Below are 17,004 nucleotides of genomic sequence, written 5' to 3'. Positions count from 1 at the left end.
CAAACAGTCTGGTGGCCGCTATCCAGAGTTCCCCCACAGCCTCAAACTTAAGAGCAAAGCCAGCACTGGGTGTTCCTGGAACCCTAGACCCTCACTGCTCCAGTCGTCCAAGATCAGTGCGTGGAAAATGAAGCCAGATTTACAGAAAGACTGTAATTTCAGGTTTTATTGTTGGAAAAATGTTTCTGAGCTCACACGGAGGTGGTACTCAGTTCAGCGAGGACTTGGGTGGTGGTGCACCAACTGCTCGGTTGTTTTCACAGCTGGCCTGCTCAATCACCCCTTTTTTAAAAGCACTATTGACAGGTGAGAAATTCCTGGCGTCGAGGTCACTCTCGGAACTCCTCGGCATCAATTAGAGCCCAAAGAGGAGGATGGAGTAGAAGGGAGGGGTGCTGAAAATGCACTGGGCTGGCCCAAGGGAACTCTGGCGCTGGAAAGCGGATCTAGCACCAGGTAGGCTCTGGTCCAGGGCAAAGAGTCAGGACAGCCAGGCAGCCTCAAGAATATGCTCGAGCATGAGGAGAAAAGTGCAAAATTCCTTGAACTGTCACCGGAGGAAGGGAAGTAAAGGAGGAGAGGAGGCAGACGTACCAGCGGAGAAGGGCTGGAGATTAGTCCTGGGAGGACTGCGCGACAGGAAGAGCGGTGCCTGGGGTGAGAGCATGCAACCCGGTCACCGCCAGGCTGCATGGCGCGGGCGAGGCCGCCTGCAAAGTTGGCGGGCCCGGGGGCACCTTACCTTCTGGTCCACGATGGAACAAGCCATCTCGCGGACGTGCGCCAGGCTGTAGTCGCCAGAGGAGTCCTGCAGGAGCAGCACCGGCTCGCGGCTCAGGCCGATCTGCAGAAGGAACGAGATGCCCCCCGCCGGGGCCGCCCCGGGCGCCGGGAAGGACGCGGGCCCGGAGCCGGGGACCAGAGCGGCGGCAGCGGCGGCCACAGCGGCCGCGGCGGGCAGCAGCGGGCTGGGCGGCCGCAGCAGCGGAGGGGCGCTCATCGCGCGAGTGAGCCCCAAAGTTTGGCAGATGTGGGACGCGGCGACGCTGCCAGCGGCGGCCGAGAGAAAGCAGCAAACTTTCCGGGAAAGTCGGCGAGCGGCCGGGGGCAGGCGAGGGCGGGAGCGGGAGAGGCGAAGATGGCCGAGCGGAGCCCGGGCCGAGCGGAGCGGGCGTGCGGGCAGGCGAGCGCGCGGCAGAGCGGGGGGGAGGCGCCCAGCTCCAGCCGCCGCGGCGCGCTCCGCTCCGGGGACCGCGGCGGGTCCGCGCGGCCGGCGCCGGCGGGGTGGGGCGGGACGAGGGCGGCGCCGCCGAGCTGACAAGGGGAACCGGAGCCCGCCCGGCGGGGAGCCGCCCCCTGCGCGCTGCAACAGCTCAGGCCCACTCTGCAGCCCCGAGCGCCGGACCCGCCCATTCGGGGCAGTCCTGGCCACCTCTTGCCAGCGCTCCCACACTACGCACTTCCACCAGCCAGGCGACTTTGGGTGCACCCCGGAACGCCAGGCCCGGAGCCCACTTTCGTGGGACTTCTTCTGAGAGTCCTCGAGTTTGTTAATGGGTAGGCGACCAGTCCGCTGAGGTATTTAAATTTGTGTCTCTTTGCTAATAGTCCATCTTAATGCATCAACCCCACCTGCTCCACCCACCATCTCCTTCAGGGCAGGCAAAACCAAGGTCTGAATAAGGCTCTTGCTTTCTACTTTGTGTTTGAACTCCTGTGTTGAAGCCTCTTCGGAATCTGTTCCCTGCTTCTGTCAACCTAAAACCGGCTTCCTAGGAGTGGTTCCAGCCCTACACCCGCAACACCCACAGACTGGTCAATCTGCACTTATTTTGATCTAATCATACTGGTGGCTGGGCAAAGAGAGGTACTTCCTAGCCCATACACCCTGATTCTTTGAGTGTGTAGATTTACAGGAGCCCTGTTTGGTTTAACAAGCAGCAGTGATAGCTGTCAGATGCCTTCTGAGAATTTTTAATAAATTGCGAAGGGACTCCATCTTGTCAAGCCTCCTTGTCACGTTGGTTTCCCCAGTGTGTCCTCTTACATGCATGAGAACACACAAACCATTTTGCGTGTTTTTCTTTGCAGTGCATTAATTAATTCTGTCTGTTCTTGACTAATGACCAGGACATTGGAAGATAGTTTTTACTGAGTTGTGTTGTTTCTCAGTAACAGAATCTTGAAATCCCCAGCTACATGTGTTCATTCACTGTTCAAGAAGACTCTCTGAGTTGATGCTACAGAATACTGTTTGGGTGGGCAGAGTGGAAGTGTCCCTAAGTTTACAGGGTACTTTAACTAGTTTTACCTAAGAGTGGGCCGAAACCTACGTGTGTTTTCTGTCACAGATCTGAACTGAGGGCTTCTCTGTCCCAGAGTCATCTGACACCAGCTTCCCATGAAGTCCGACTAGGTTCTTGCCATAACAGATCACACTGAACATATAAAAGTAAGACAGTCGATAACATATTACATAACATATTACATTGGACATATAAAAGTACGACAGTAAATAAGGTTAGTTCCAACAGCAACAATTGTCATAAGTAATAGTAATTTAGTGGTTAAGGGCAGTACTGTAGTCAAGAGCATGGGGAAAGGCTCCACACTTTAGCCAGTGAAGAAAACAAGATTTTTCTGGTGTATTTCCATTTGAGCCAAGGCCTGGTTGATGGAAAGGGACCAGTCTTAAGAAAAGCTGAGGTAAAAGCCTTCTAGTCATAAAGAACAGAAAAGACCCCAACAGAGGACTGCACTTGGCGTGTTCAAGGCACAGGAGCAGAGAGATGCAAGTGGCTGAGAGGAAGCTGGGGGTGGGCTAGAAATCAGCCCTTCAAAGCTGTGGTAGATTGCTTCTGTTTCATGCTCAGGACCCTGCTGAGCCACTGGGATGATTATAACAAGAAAGACAATGTGATTAACATGCATTCAAAGATAATGCTCTGGCTATACAGGAAACAAATTACAAAAAAAAGGAATAAAGCCAGAGGCACTGGATAGAGCTGTCATTCCCTTTCCAGGACCGTTGAGATGGTAGAGATGATACTAAGAAATGAAAAGTTATAGTTTCTAATTCGGAGGCAGAACTGAAGGTCTTTGCTATTTAATCAGTTTCATAGGTAGTGGGGTAAAAGAGGTGTCATGAAGGACTCCAAGGTTGTCAAGAAATTGGCATGATGTTGCTGCTGATAACTGAGACAGAAGACAGGAAAGAAGCAAGTTGGGGAGAAAGAAGATTCATTCTCTGAGCATTTCAGTTTGAAATGCATTAGGCATTCATCTGGTAATATCTGGAGCTGGAGTGTTCAGCCCCATATTCAAGAAAAGAAATGAGTCAGAACTACTGTGATGTGAAATCATTTCCAAGTTGTATTAGACAAGATCTCTTGAAACAGCTTCGCGTACTCATCAGTTATATGAGATTTGTAGGAACATGGGTGAGCCACGTTGGAAGAAAAAGCTGTGAATAACTCCTTATGCTATATCAGTGATGTGAAAGATTCTTGTAAGTGCTGGAAATAGTGGAAAAGGAAGAAAAGGACAGAACCAACCCGGAAAATTGAAGTCGCTTTTAAGAAACTTAACCATTCCAGGATGCAGAAGAGTAAATGAAGCAAAACCAGAAGAAAACAAATGGTAAAGCTACCAGAACTCTCCATAACCAACGTAAACTTCCCATAGTGTTGGTTGCTACAACTTTCTCTCCTGTGGGGATCCAGGGTTGAAACAGCTTCTCACTCTGCAGGCAAAGATGACCTGAAACTGTGATACTGTTTCCTCCCCACAGGAGCTGGGAACTCAGCCAGGGGCCACACCCAGTGAGTATGGAAACTGTTATGGTAGGCATCTGCAGACCAAAAGGTTGTCAGCTGCTACTAACTTTTTCTGGATAGCAAAGGAGTGAATAACATAGCTTAAGGAAGCCTGTGTGTGTGTCTCTGGTGACTTCAAAATAATGTATCAAAAACTTGGAGGGTTTGGGAGAGTATCAGGGGTTTCTAACCCTGCCAGGTGCTTTAACCTTGGAAAAGGACAGGGTATTTGGAAACTGAGCAGTAGCTCATGGAAATGACTGGATTTTTTTTTAATGAGAACTTATAAGTTAGAATTATGGCTAATGTTGCTGGGACAACCAGGCAATGGCTAGGGACATCTTCCCAGAAAGTTCAGAGCCTTCATCATCCTTCTACCAAAATAATGTTATTTATTATATTGTTATTATATTATTATATTATATTATTTATTTATATATTATATAAATATCATAATATTTATAATATTATATTAATTATTATATTATTATATTATAATGTTATGTTATTATAACATCCAAAGGATGTTAGGTGCCCAGATAGTTTTATAACTGAAGATCAACAATAGAAAGCAGTTTGAAAATAACCTCATTTAAATGGAAGTCAGATTGGGAAAACCATAAACTTTGTTCAAATAAGATTGATAACAGACAAGAAATTAAACTTTAAAAAGTTGCAGTTCCGAGGATGAAGGAATTTTATACACTCATCTGAACATTTACAACTTAAGAAACAGAGGATTAAAGGAATTGTGCATTTCACTCAGAAATGTGAAAGCAGATATTATTGTAGCTTACCTTTCCTGTATATATAATTGAGCTCTAGAAGCTGAATGCATGAGGATAAAGCTAGAGAGTGGGCTGCCTGAGTGGATGGATGGATGGATGGATGGATGGATGGATGGATGGATGGATGGATGGGTGGGTGGGTGGATGGATGGAGTTCTATTTTGTTTGCGTTTTAACAAATAAAGCTTGCCTGAAGACCAGAGTGCAGAACTAAGTCACTAGTTACCAACAGTGATGGCACACACCTTTAATCTCAGGACTCAGAAGGCAGCTTGCTTGCAGAAGGATCACTGTTTGTTCAAGGCTACCCTGGGCTACACGAGATTGAATCTGTCTAAAAGAGAAACAGAGTTCACACGAAGTGGGATTCCATGCCTTTAATCCCAGCACTAGGGAGGTGGAGACAGGAGTGATATGGCAGGGCAGAGAGAGGAATACAAGGCGGGAGGGGACAGGAGCTCAATGCAGTAAGAGGTTTGGTGGAGACAGTTGCAGTTTGAGGATTTTCCCTGCAGTTTGAGGATGCAGTCTAAGAAGACAGTCTGATGATAGGATCGCCTCTTCGGTTTGTGCAATGGTAGAGGTGAAAGGTCATTCTAGTGACTGGCTGCACGCTTCTCTGATCCTTTGGTTTTCACCTCTAATATCTAACTCTGGGTCTTATTTATTAAGAATAATTAGAATTCCTGCTACATATGGATGGATATGCATTTTTTATTGCTGCTTGTTCTAGAGTGCTCATATACAATTAATTACATGCCAACCCAGATTGGATATTGAATATAGACAATGGTACAAAAGGACACAAAAGAAAAATAAGGTTCTAATGGTGTGCTGAGTGGTTTTAGGTCAACGTGAGACAAACCACAGTCATCTGAGAGGAGGGAAACTCAACTGAAAAAATTTCTCCATAAGGCTGGGCTGTGTGTACGCCAGTAAGGCATGATCATAATTAGTGATTGTTAGTGGAGGGCCCAGACCGTCATGGTGTGGTCCTGGGATCTATATGAAAGCAAACTGAAAGCAAGCCAGGAAGTAGTATCCCTCCATGGCTTCTGAACCAGCTCCTGCCTCCAGACTTCAGCCCTCTTTGCATTCTGTCCTGACTTCACTTGATGAACATCAGTATGAAAGTGTAAGCAAAGTAAACCCATTCCTCCCCTTTCCTTATCATGCTTTTTTGGTCACGGTCTTTCATCATAGCAATAGTAACCCTATCTAAGACAAATAGAGACATCAGTCACATCTGCCAGAAATTTGGTACTGAAACCAAGGGCCTATTTAGATAGTTTTTTCAACTTGATACAAGCAAGACTCATCCAGAAAGAGGGAACGCCAGTTGAAAAAACTGCTTCCATCATATTAGACCAATGCAAAGTCTCTGTGCATTTTCTTAATGGCCAGTGTGGAAAGACCAACCCCAAGTGCAGGTGTTTCTGGGTTATATAAGAAAACAGACTGAACAACCCATGGGGAGCAAGCAAGTAGGCAGCACTCCTCTGTGGCCTCTGCTTCAGTTCCTATTCGCGTTCCTGCTCTGACTTCTCAGTCATGGAGTCTTTATCAGAGCAATAGAAACCAAACTAAGACAAATCACAAGACCAAATATCACATTATCATGCTGACAACTTCAAGGAAAAGGGGGAAAATAAGGTTCTGAACTTAATTGTTTCTCAAGGAGAAAAACTGATTTATTCTTTAATCAGATCTCAAAAACTTAAGTAAAGGTCAATATGATCTTAGAGTCAAATATTCCAGAAGTGGCAGGAGACCACTGAAGACAAGCTTCAACTTTCACATCACAGGTGACCCAGGTGAGATATAAACTCCAAACCCAGTATAACTACCTCAGAGGTTCTGGATGAGAAGAGAGAACTGGAAAATAGAGATGGCATATGACAAAGAATAAATAAGAATTATTGGAAGCTAAAACAAAATGGTTTTTACGAGAGCATTTTGTATATTAGTGGTGTTCTTAGAAATGTGTGTGATGTAACAGTGGATTTATAAACAACTTTTTATGAGGAATGGAAGATTCTAGGTCCCTTGTGTTACTTTCAACCAGAAATCTTAGCTTTCAAATGTGAGTGTATCAGGGTCTCACAGATTTTATTGAAAGTAAAAATCTGGAGTTCTTTGGGGATGCATGGAATACACACATGTTTAAAAGGCTTTTTAGCTGCATGATCTGTGGTCTACTAGTGTGTAGTTTTGTATGACATAGTTTCACGTACACTGTTGTGTCTTACTTTACTTCAAGATGGAGAATAATGCAGATATTTTGTTTATCCAAATCTCAAACAAATTTACACTTCTCTTGGTATCTACTGAATGAAAGTAACTTATGAAAAGTTGTAACTGCTGTTATGAAAATCAGTAAGTCTCCTTCAGACGTTTCTAGAACATAGCAAATACTATGTGAAACTAATATTTAGTTGCTCTGAAGGTGCTGAAGTCAGCCTGGATGGGAAATCTTGATGGATGCCTCTGTGGCTCTTCTGACATGTCCATCAAGGATTCTGAACCACAAAGAGAAGCAGGTATGAGTACCATGTGGGTGTCACAAATTAGAAATGGGCTACTGAAAATTGGAGATAGAATCATGTTTCTACAATCTGAAAAATGACTATGAACAAGATAGATATATAAAATCAATAAATATTGCATACTAATCTTTGATTGTGACAACTATTACATTCACAGATATGATCCAGGAGTCCACTCTTTAATCTAGAACAAAGTAACAGATTTTTGTGGAGTCTGCTTCATATTCTTCCTATTAGGTTGCCATCAAATTTTATTTTATTCAGGAAATTTTAGAAAAATTCTCTTTAAAATCACTTTAATCCAAGGTCTTATTATTTAAATTCCAAAAGTTAAACCTTCCAAGAAGAGATGAATGTTACTCAGGTTTATAAATCATTTTGATAAATAGATAGGTCTCCAAAAAGATCTTTCTAACCGTATCTGAATGCTGCTAAACATCCTGTCGCCTAATAGTCAACTAATAGGAACTTTTGAATTTTCATTTTAATGGGAGATTAACACCTGAATATGCTTATGATCCCTCATATATGAGGATTCTATCTGATTTATTCACAAATGTCCCTTTCTTATGCATCAATGAATAAGAACTTATTACATGAAGTAGAAATGGATTTCATATAAAGGAAAGAAACGTTGTGCCATTTAGGGTTTACTGCGATGGAACTGTGTCTCTAAGCTGCTTTCTGAGTAACATGTTTGCCTTGATTGATGCTTCTGAGAAAGGCATACTTTAATCTGAGATCAAATAGATATCCACCAATATATTTTATTATCCATCAATACTTTTACTATTGTTTTACTTTTTAGGAACTTTAATCTGTTGGAAATCTGAATATATAATCTAATTTCTAGACCTATTATCCTGAAAGAATGGTGTTAGGTAGGACATTTTATTTTAATTTACAGTCATCAGTAGTACACCCAGCTTCCAGGAACTTTTTACGAGCATGCTTTAACCTGTGTCTGTCTCATTTTTGTTCTCCTGAATGAAATTTAAAATTTCTTGTTCGAAATGTTAAAACTTTTTTGGTGTCAATGCTTTGTTTCTGAGACAGGGTTTCTGTAGTCTTGGGTGTTATAGAACTCACTCTGTAGATGAGAGTGGTCTAGAACTCACAGAGATCCCCCGTCTCTGCCTCCAAGTACAGGGATTAAAAGCATGTGCCACCATCGCCTATCCTGTAGAAGGCCGCAACCACACTCTCCACCATAGATGGCGCTGCACCGCCAGGTGAGCTAGAAAGCTCACACGTATTGGTAACTTTTCACTACTCCCAAGGTATCACCTGGGACTGGGAGCAGTTGACCAATCCAAGAGTGACACGTCCGAAGCTAGGACTGTTTCATATATAAGGGATGGCTTCCTTCATATCTGGGTCTCCGCCATGTGGCTTATGCTCTAGCTCCCAACAGGATTAAAGCCTTTCTGCAGAAGAATCCTGTGTCCCGCGTGGTTCTTGCAGGCGAGGCCGAGCGCGGGGCACTATCCAACATGTTAAAAACCTTTTAACTGTGCGCATTTTACACGTATGTCAAACACCCAAATTGACCTTCCCATCTCCTCCTGTTGGTTTTGGTTGGACGTCACTCCCTAAACGCTGCCCTGTCCCAAACAGTGAAAAATGACTCTGCTGATAAGAACTAAAATTTGCTGCCTCTAAAGCATGAAGAAAGCTGTTTAGAATTTGCTATAGAAAGCAGACTGGAATCCCTGCTCCAACAGTGTGATTTCCTGTGATTTCAGGGCATTCACAAGGCTGTGGCTTAGACTCCTCAACTATAATTACACATATAATTTTTACTATGTAAATCTAATATTCAAATTCAAAAGCTATTAAAAGCAATACACTTATTTTTTTGTAGTAATGAAATATAATATGCAAGGCCCAGTTTCCAGGACTTAGAAACTTTTCCAAGTGTGTTTGTTCTTCCAAGTTCTTCCAAATGTTTGTCATAGCCAAACATTTCTAACATGAATACTGGTGTTCCCAATGTGCTCTATAGCTCAGTTTGCTCTCTTTGATACTTATAATTTTGTGAAATTGTGTATTCTTTTTTCAGCACACTTTTAAATTTTGAAAACTTAATAAGAAATAAAGTAGTTACAATTAATCCAAAATTATTTGGGGGCCCCTCCCTGGAAAAAACATGTATTTTAGCTGAAATTTCTTGAGTACAGTTCAATGCTTGATTTGGAAAATGAAAAATTATAATGGAAAGAACCTGGCAGATTTCTTTCTTACTAAAAGAGGTAGTAAAATAGCTTTACTGCTTTGAGAAAAAATAATTTGTTTTTCTAAAAATGTTTAAATACCTCATTTCTAAAACTATTACTAAAACATTTCACCAGTTTAAAAGTCTATGTAATTAAAACAAAGTCAGTCTTCTGTTATTGAAGCTATAATAGACTCTTGGAATAGAACTGTTCAGCTCTAGTTTGAAGGCAGAAAACATACAAGCATCGTTTTCAAGATGGCCTTCTTGTGTACCCGCCATGTTCAAGATCTCAGGTCACAGGAACCAGCTTTAGATCAGACACTTTCTTTGGGACTCCTTAATGAATTCCAGATAAGGTCTGTTCCTGTGACTCAGGCTCACTTGTTCACTTGGCGTGTTTGCCCATGTCCTGTCAAGACAGTAACAACTTCTTAGTATAGCAACTCTAGCACACAGCGTGCAGTATTGGTTTCACTTGTTTCCCAGGCTGGTAGGAGCCTCTTGCAATCACCTCCACATACCCATCTTCAAGTGTGTGCAGAACCCAGTGTCTATCTAGCACACTGTGTTCTTACCTTTGGTGACATGTCAGGGATTCTCTACTGAGGCATCAGTGATCTGAGCTTAAAGCTCATAGCATCACTTAGTGACCCAGCTTCCAGACAAAGTAAGACAGGATGCCTCTCTATCTTCTTATTTCTGTGAAGACATACATTTTTTGTTTGTTTGTTTTTTGTTTTTTAAATATAACATTAACCAATCCTAATTTAGACTTTGAAAAAAATCAAGTCTAAATTAAAACTAAAAATTTTGGTAAATGACAGATTATGCTTTATTTTTTTTCATTGTGCTCATATGCAGAATCATTGAAAGTATTTTTTTATAATTTTTGGGAGCGGGGGAGTTTACTTCAGCTTACATGTCAGGGCAGGAACCTGAAGACAGGAGCTGAAGCAGAGCCCATGGAGGAGCCCTGCTTCCCAGCTTGCTGCTGCTGACTCACTCAGCCTGCTTCTTGCAGCACCCAGGACCACCAACTCAGGACCACAGTGAGCTGGGTCCTCTTACATCGATCATCAATCAAGAAAATGTGCTGTAGGATTTCCCACAGGCCAGTCTTTAGGAGGTATTTTCTCAGTTAACATTCGCTCTTCCCAGACAGTTCTAGGTCTGTGTCAGGTGACCCAAAACCAGTGACAGAAGCAGTTACTCTCAGGAACACCATTAGCTCCCGGATGGCTGCACCTTCACAAAGCTTGGTCCTAACGTGGGAAACAACTTCTGAAACCCGTACCTGTGGAGTCTCCTACACAGCTAGCAGGCAGGATAATAGGCAGATTGCTCAAGAGTCTTTTCTCCAACCCAATTGTTACTATTTCTGTAAACTTGGAGGCAGGGGCCTTGTAAAAAGCCAAGTTTCACCAACTTCTTGACTTTTTTGAGTTGTTTACTCCCTGAGTCTTGTAACTTTATAATCTTAATTTTTTTAAACATAATGTACTAAAGCATATTTTTTTCAAAGCCGTTTACTATTTTTCAGAAATATTCTTTGGGATGGCTGAAGAATGGTGTAGACTCATTGTAGTGGAGCGTCCTACATAAAGGTAAAGACAAGGAGCAATGAGCACCCTGTGTCTATGTAAAAGTACTTGTGAAATCCAGTAAATTCACTATAACTTTGCCAGAGTTTATAATATTAAGTAGAGATTTAGACAGTTGCAGGGGCGAAAAAAAATCTACTAACAGGAATTTCTACCAGTTTTTAAAAATAGGATCATTTTAAAAAAATGGGGAAATTTGTTAAAATTATGATGGTGAGATGCATTAAAATGACATAAAACCTTAAAAATTATTTTAATTAAGACATTTCATAAATATATAAATTGAATATTCAAATCAAATTTGACACCTTAGGAAAACATCAGTTCTGCTGTCAGAATTCAAAATGGTGATATATGCTATATTTGGAAAGTGGTGTGTGTGTCTGTGTATTTTATGACAGAAATTCATTAACTTCATAAGCGTTTGCAGCCTTCGTTAATAAAACAGCAATACATAATGTATTTGATTACAAAGAAAGAGTGACAAGAAATAAAAAGAAAATAGATTACAGTAGAAAGCTAAAGCCTTGGTATATCCACATTTACATTAAACATATAAGAAATAGAAATTTTAAAAGAGTTTGTGAGACTGGATTAAAATTATAACAAATAGGCCGTGGAGGTGGTTCAGTGGTCAGAGCACTTCCTGCACAGGCCTGAGGGCCTGAGTCCAGATCCCCGGACCTTATATAAAAAGCTGGATGTGGTAGCATCCGTCTGTGGTACCAGCACTGATAAGGCAGAGATAGGAGATGGCAGACAACGTCCTGGGAGATGGCAGGCCAGTTAGCTGGGACTATGCAGGCCAGTTACCTGGGACTATGCAGTGCAGTTACCTGGGACTATGCAGGCCAATTACCTGGGACTATGCAGGCCAGTTAGCTGGGACTATGCAGTGTAGTTAGCTGGGACTATGCAGTGTAGTTAGCTGGGACTATGCAGTGTAGTTAGCTGGGACTATGCAGGCAGCAGTAGAAACAAGAGACACTCTGCCTCAACCAAGGTGGAAGGTAAAAACCAACTCCCAATATCTTGTCCTGTAACACTCACATGCTCACTGTGGCACATATGAACACACACATACACACAAGAACAAAGCCACTTCAAATCTAAAAATATAGGAAAAATGGCCAATAGCTAGGCAGGAGAGGGATAGGTAGGGCAGACAGAGAGAATAAATAGGGAAATAAATCTAACTAACTCTCACATCTTGATTAACCCATTTCTAATAATCTGTGTAGCACCATGAGGTGGTGGCTTATCGGAAAAGATTCAGCATGTCTGACCTGGTGGCTGGCTCCATGGCATCTGCCTCATTGCCCTCTTTCCAGCATTCTGTTCTGTTTACTCCGCCTACATAATTTTCTGTCCTATCAAAGGGCCAAGGCAGTCTCTTTATTAACCAATGAAAAGAACACATAAACAGAAGGCCCACCTACATCACTCCACGTCATGATTGGTAACCTGGTTGGTGACCCAAAAGAAAGCCTGGTACAGTCAGGGCTACACAGAAAACCCTGTCTTGAAAAACAAAACAAACAAACAAATGAAAAGATCTAAGTTCCCAAGAAATAAGATTCAAAATACAAGGGATACAGCAAGAGAAAAATCACCTGTACTGAGCCAAAAAAATCAAATGAATGAGGAAAAGAAAGTCAATCGATGCCAAAACTGTGAAGAATCTGATATTAAAATCTGATAATCTTAAAAAACATTCAAAAATCCATCAGTAAGTCACATCTGTTAGAATAGTGAAAAATTAAGAGACAAGTGAAGGTATAAGAAATAATAAAGTGGAGGTTATAAAGTGGGTTAATAAGGGCAGAAATGACTGCATCGTGCAGTGGGTATGAAAATGGATCGAGTAATTTATGAATCTGGGCAGCCAAAGGAAAACGGGATAAAAACATAAAAATCAGACCGCTGGCATGGTGTGTAGAGATGTGTGTCACACTGAGTTTCAGAAAGAGGGGGAGGATACAAAACAGTGGGGTGGGTAAATCAGCCAAAGAAACAATGGCTAAAGTCTAAATTTAATGAAAAGGGAAAAGCTCCATAGATGTATGAATTCTGCTCGGGATGAACCTGAAGAATTTCACACCCAAATACATTAAACTTCTGGCAAGTAAAGACCAAGAAAGCATGCTGAAAGGAGCCAGCAAGAAACAACTGCACGCCTACTCAGAGGACAATCTGAATGACCGTGGACTCTTCCAAAAGTGGTGAGAGGTCAGAAAGAGCAACACTTCTTTTCTTTTTTTTCACTTTCCCAACAGACATTCATTTTATTTTATTTTATTTTTTTAGAGGTGATGCGAAAGAAGAGGGCACATCCTTTAATTTAGTGGATAAAGATCCACACAGAGAACATTTTCCATAGTTTCTCCAATCTTTTTTTTTCAAAGTTTATTAAATTATAAGAGTTTCCATTTCTGCCCCTCCTCCCAACACCCTCCCACTCCTCCCACTCCCTCTCCTCCTCCCTCTCCATCCCTAAGAGCAGTCAGGGTTTCCAGCCCTGTGGGAAGTTCAAGTTCCTCCCCCCTCCCTCCAGGTCCAGGCAGGTGAGTATTCAAATAGACTGGATCCCAAAAATCCAGTATATGCAGAGGAAACAAGTCCCAGTGTCATTGTCAATGGCTTCTCAGAAAGACTCCGGGCCAGCCACATTCAGAGAATCTGGCCACCTTCAGAGAATCTGGTTGGATCACATGCTCGTTCAGTCCCAGTCCAACTGGCCTTGGTAAGCTCTCATTAGATCAGTCCCCTTGTATCAGTGGGTGATCGCACCCCTCGCGGTCCTGATTTACTTTTTCAGGTTCTTCCTCCTTCTGGTCCTCATTTGGACCTTGGTGTGCTCAGTCCGGTGCTGAATGTGGGTCTCCATCTGTATCGCCATCCATCGTCGGATGAAGGTTCCCTTGGGTCTTGCCTTCTTTGCTCACGTTCTCTTTCCTTCTGCTTCTCGTTTGGACCTAGGAAGTTAAGTCCAGTGTTCCAATGTGGGTCTCTGTCTCTATCTCCATCCATCGCCAGATGAAGGTTCTATGATGATATGCAAAATATTCATCAGTATGGTTGTGGGCCAAGGCCAGTTCAGGCACCCTCTCCTCTGTACAGAGAACAATCTTGGGATCTCTCCTTGGACCTGGGATCCCATTTATAATCAAGTCTCTTGTAAACCCTAAAATGACTCCCTTAGTTGAGATATATTCTTCCCTGATCCCATATCCATCCTTCCTCCCAGTCCCCCCAGCTTTCCCCATTCCTCCCCTACTCCCTTCTCTCTAACTCTCTCTCCTTCCAACAACCCTCCCACCCCCCCCATGCACCGCAAAGGACACCATCAGTAAGACAAAAAGGCTACCTTCTGACTGGGAGAAGATCTTCACCAACCCCTCATCAGATAAAGGCCTGATCTCCAAAATATACAACGAACTCAAGAAACTAGACACTAAAACGCTAATTAACCCAATTAAAAAATGGGGTGCTGATCTGAACAGAGAATTCTCAACAGAAGAACTTCGAATGGCCAAAAGACACTTAAGGTCATGCTCAACCTCCTTAGCGATCAGGGAAATGCAAATCAAAACAACTATGAAATACCATTTTACACCGGTCAGATTAGCTAAAGTCAAAAACACCAATGATAGCCTATGCTGGAGAGGATGTGGAGAGAGGGGAACTCTCATCCATTGTTGGTGGGAATGCAAACTTGTGCAGCCACTGTGGAAATCAGTGTGGTGGTTTCTCAGGAAACTGGGAGTCAACCTTCCTCAAGACCCAGCTATTCCACTCTTGGGAATATACCCAAGAGATGCCCTATCATACCACAAAAGCATTTATTCAACTATATTCATAGCTGCACTATTTGTAATAGCCAGAACCTGGAAACAACCTAGGTGCCCCTCAATAGAAGAATGATTAAAGAAGGTGTGGAACATATACACATTAGAGTTTTATTCAGCGGTAAAAAACAATGATATCTTGAATTTTGCATGCAAATTGATGGAAATAGAAAACGCTTTACTGAGTGAGGTAAGCCAGACCCAAAAGGAGGAATATGGTATGTGTTCACTCATAAGTGGATTCTAGCCATAAATAAAGGTCTTTGAGCCTATTATTCGTGATCCTAGAGAAGCTAAATAAGAAGGTGAACCTTAAGAAAATCATGTACTTATCCTCCTGGAGATTGGAAATAGACAAGAGTGCCAGGTAACCTCGGGTGCATAGGGGAGGGTGGGAGGGTTGTTGGAAGGGGAGAGGGTTAGAGAGAAGGGAGTAGGGGAGGATTGGGGAAAGCTCAGGGGACTGGGATGGGGGGAGGGAGGAAGGATGGATATGGGATCAGGGAAGAATATATCTCAACTAAGGGAGTCATTTTAGGGTTTACAAGAGCAACACTTCTTTTTTATTTTTTTATTTTTTTGATAATTTTTTTTATTAAATTATAAAAGTTTCCATTTCAGCCCCTCCTCCCAACACCCTCCCACTCCCCCCACTCCCTCTCCTCCTCCCTCTCCATCCCCTAGAGCAGTCAGTGTTTCCTGCCCTGTGGGAAGTTCAAGTTCCTCCCCCCTCCCTCCAGGTCCAGGGAAGGTGAGAATCCAAACAGACTGGAGCGCCAAAATCCAGTATATGCAGAGGAAGCAAGTCCCAGTGTCATTGTCAATGGCTTTTCAGAAAGGTTCCAGGCCAGCCAAATTCAGAGAATCTGGTTGGATCACGTCCTCGTTCAGTCCCAGTCCAACAGGCCTTGGTAAACTCTCATTACATCAGTCCCCTTGTATCAGTGGGTGCTCGCATCCCTCGCAGTCCTTCTGCTTCTCATTTGGACTGTGGAGTGCTCAGTTCGGTGTTCCAATATGGGTCTCCGTCTGTATTGCCATCCAACGTCGGATGAAGGTTTCCTCTGCCCTTGCCTTCTTTGCTCATGTTCTCTTTCCTTCTGCCTCTCATTTGGACCTAGGGAGCTAGGTCCAGTGTTCCAACGTGGTTCTCCGCCTCCATCTCCATCCATCACCAGATGAGGGTTCTATGGTGACATGCAAAATATTCATCAGTATGGTTGTGGGCCAAGGCCGATTCAGGCACCCTATCCTCTGTCCAGAGAACCATCTGGGGATCTCTCCTTGGACCTTTATAATCAAGTCTCTTGTAAACCCTAAAATGATTCCCTTAGTTGAGGTATATACTTGCCTGATCCCATATCCATCCTTCCTCCCCCCTCCATCCCAGTCCCCCGAGCTTTCCCCAATCCTCCCCTACTCCCTTCTCTCTAACCCTCTCCCCTTCCAACAACCCTCCCACCCCCCCCCACCCCCATGCACCCGAGGTTACCTGGGACTCTTGTCTATTTCCTACCTCCTGGCGGATAGCTAAATAATCTTCATCAGGTTCATCTTCTTATTTAGCTTCTCTAGGATCACGAATAATAGGCTCAAAGACCTTTAATTATGGTTAGAATCCACTTATGAGTGAATACATACCGTGTTCCTCCTTTTGGGTCTGGCTTACCTCACTCAGTAAAGCATTTTCTATTTCCATCCATTTGCATGCAAAATTCAAGATGTCATTGTTTTTTACCGCTGAGTAAAACTCTAATGTGTATATGTTCCACACCTTTTTTTAACCATTCTTCTATTGAGGGGCACCTAGGCTGTTTCCAGGTTCTGGCTATTACAAATAGTGCTGCTATGAACATAGTAGAACAAATGCTTTTGTAGTATGTTAGGGAATCTCTAGGGTATATTCCCAAGAGTGGAATTGCTGGGTCCTGAGGGAGGTTGACTCCCAGTTTCCTGAGAAACCGCCACACTGATTTCCACAGTGGCTGCACGAGTTTGCATTCCCACCAACAATGGATGAGTGTTCCCCTCATTCCACATCCTCTCCAGCATAGGCTATCATTGGTGTTTTTGAGTTTGGCTATTCTGACAGGTGTAAGATGATATCTCAAAGTTGTTTTGATTTGCATTTCCCTGATCGCTAAGGAGGTTGAGCATGACCTTAAGTGCTTTTTAGCCATTCGAAGTT

The 17,004-nt window shown here is 43.1% G+C and overlaps 1 protein-coding gene and 1 long non-coding RNA gene across 3 annotated transcripts in view; one reads left to right on the top strand and one right to left on the bottom strand.

Moving 5' to 3' along the window:
* The window catches only part of Prkd1 (protein kinase D1), a 308,561-nt gene extending 307,415 nt beyond the window's left edge, over nucleotides 1–1,146 (bottom strand). For both annotated transcript variants that reach the window (XM_048415779.3, XM_048415780.3), the window contains exon 1: nucleotides 743–1,146. In XM_048415779.3, the coding sequence (XP_048271736.3) occupies nucleotides 743–1,000 (258 nt within the window). In that variant the 5' untranslated portion in view covers nucleotides 1,001–1,146. The remainder of the gene's footprint in view (nucleotides 1–742) is intronic.
* Nucleotides 1,147–1,260: 114 nt separating this feature from the next.
* LOC146892426 (uncharacterized) lies at nucleotides 1,261–13,291 on the top strand. Its single transcript, XR_015004477.2, has 4 exons — nucleotides 1,261–1,578; nucleotides 7,050–7,143; nucleotides 10,908–10,971; nucleotides 13,013–13,291. It is a non-coding gene; the product is annotated as an uncharacterized LOC146892426 (long non-coding RNA).
* The last annotated feature ends 3,713 nt before the right edge of the window (nucleotides 13,292–17,004 follow it).

This window comes from Myodes glareolus, chromosome 11, assembly GCF_982192425.1.
Source record: "Myodes glareolus chromosome 11, mMyoGla1.1, whole genome shotgun sequence".
NCBI lineage: Eukaryota > Metazoa > Chordata > Mammalia > Rodentia > Cricetidae > Myodes > Myodes glareolus.
Note: the sequence above shows the minus strand (reverse complement) of the source record. Positions and strands in the feature narration are given on the sequence as shown.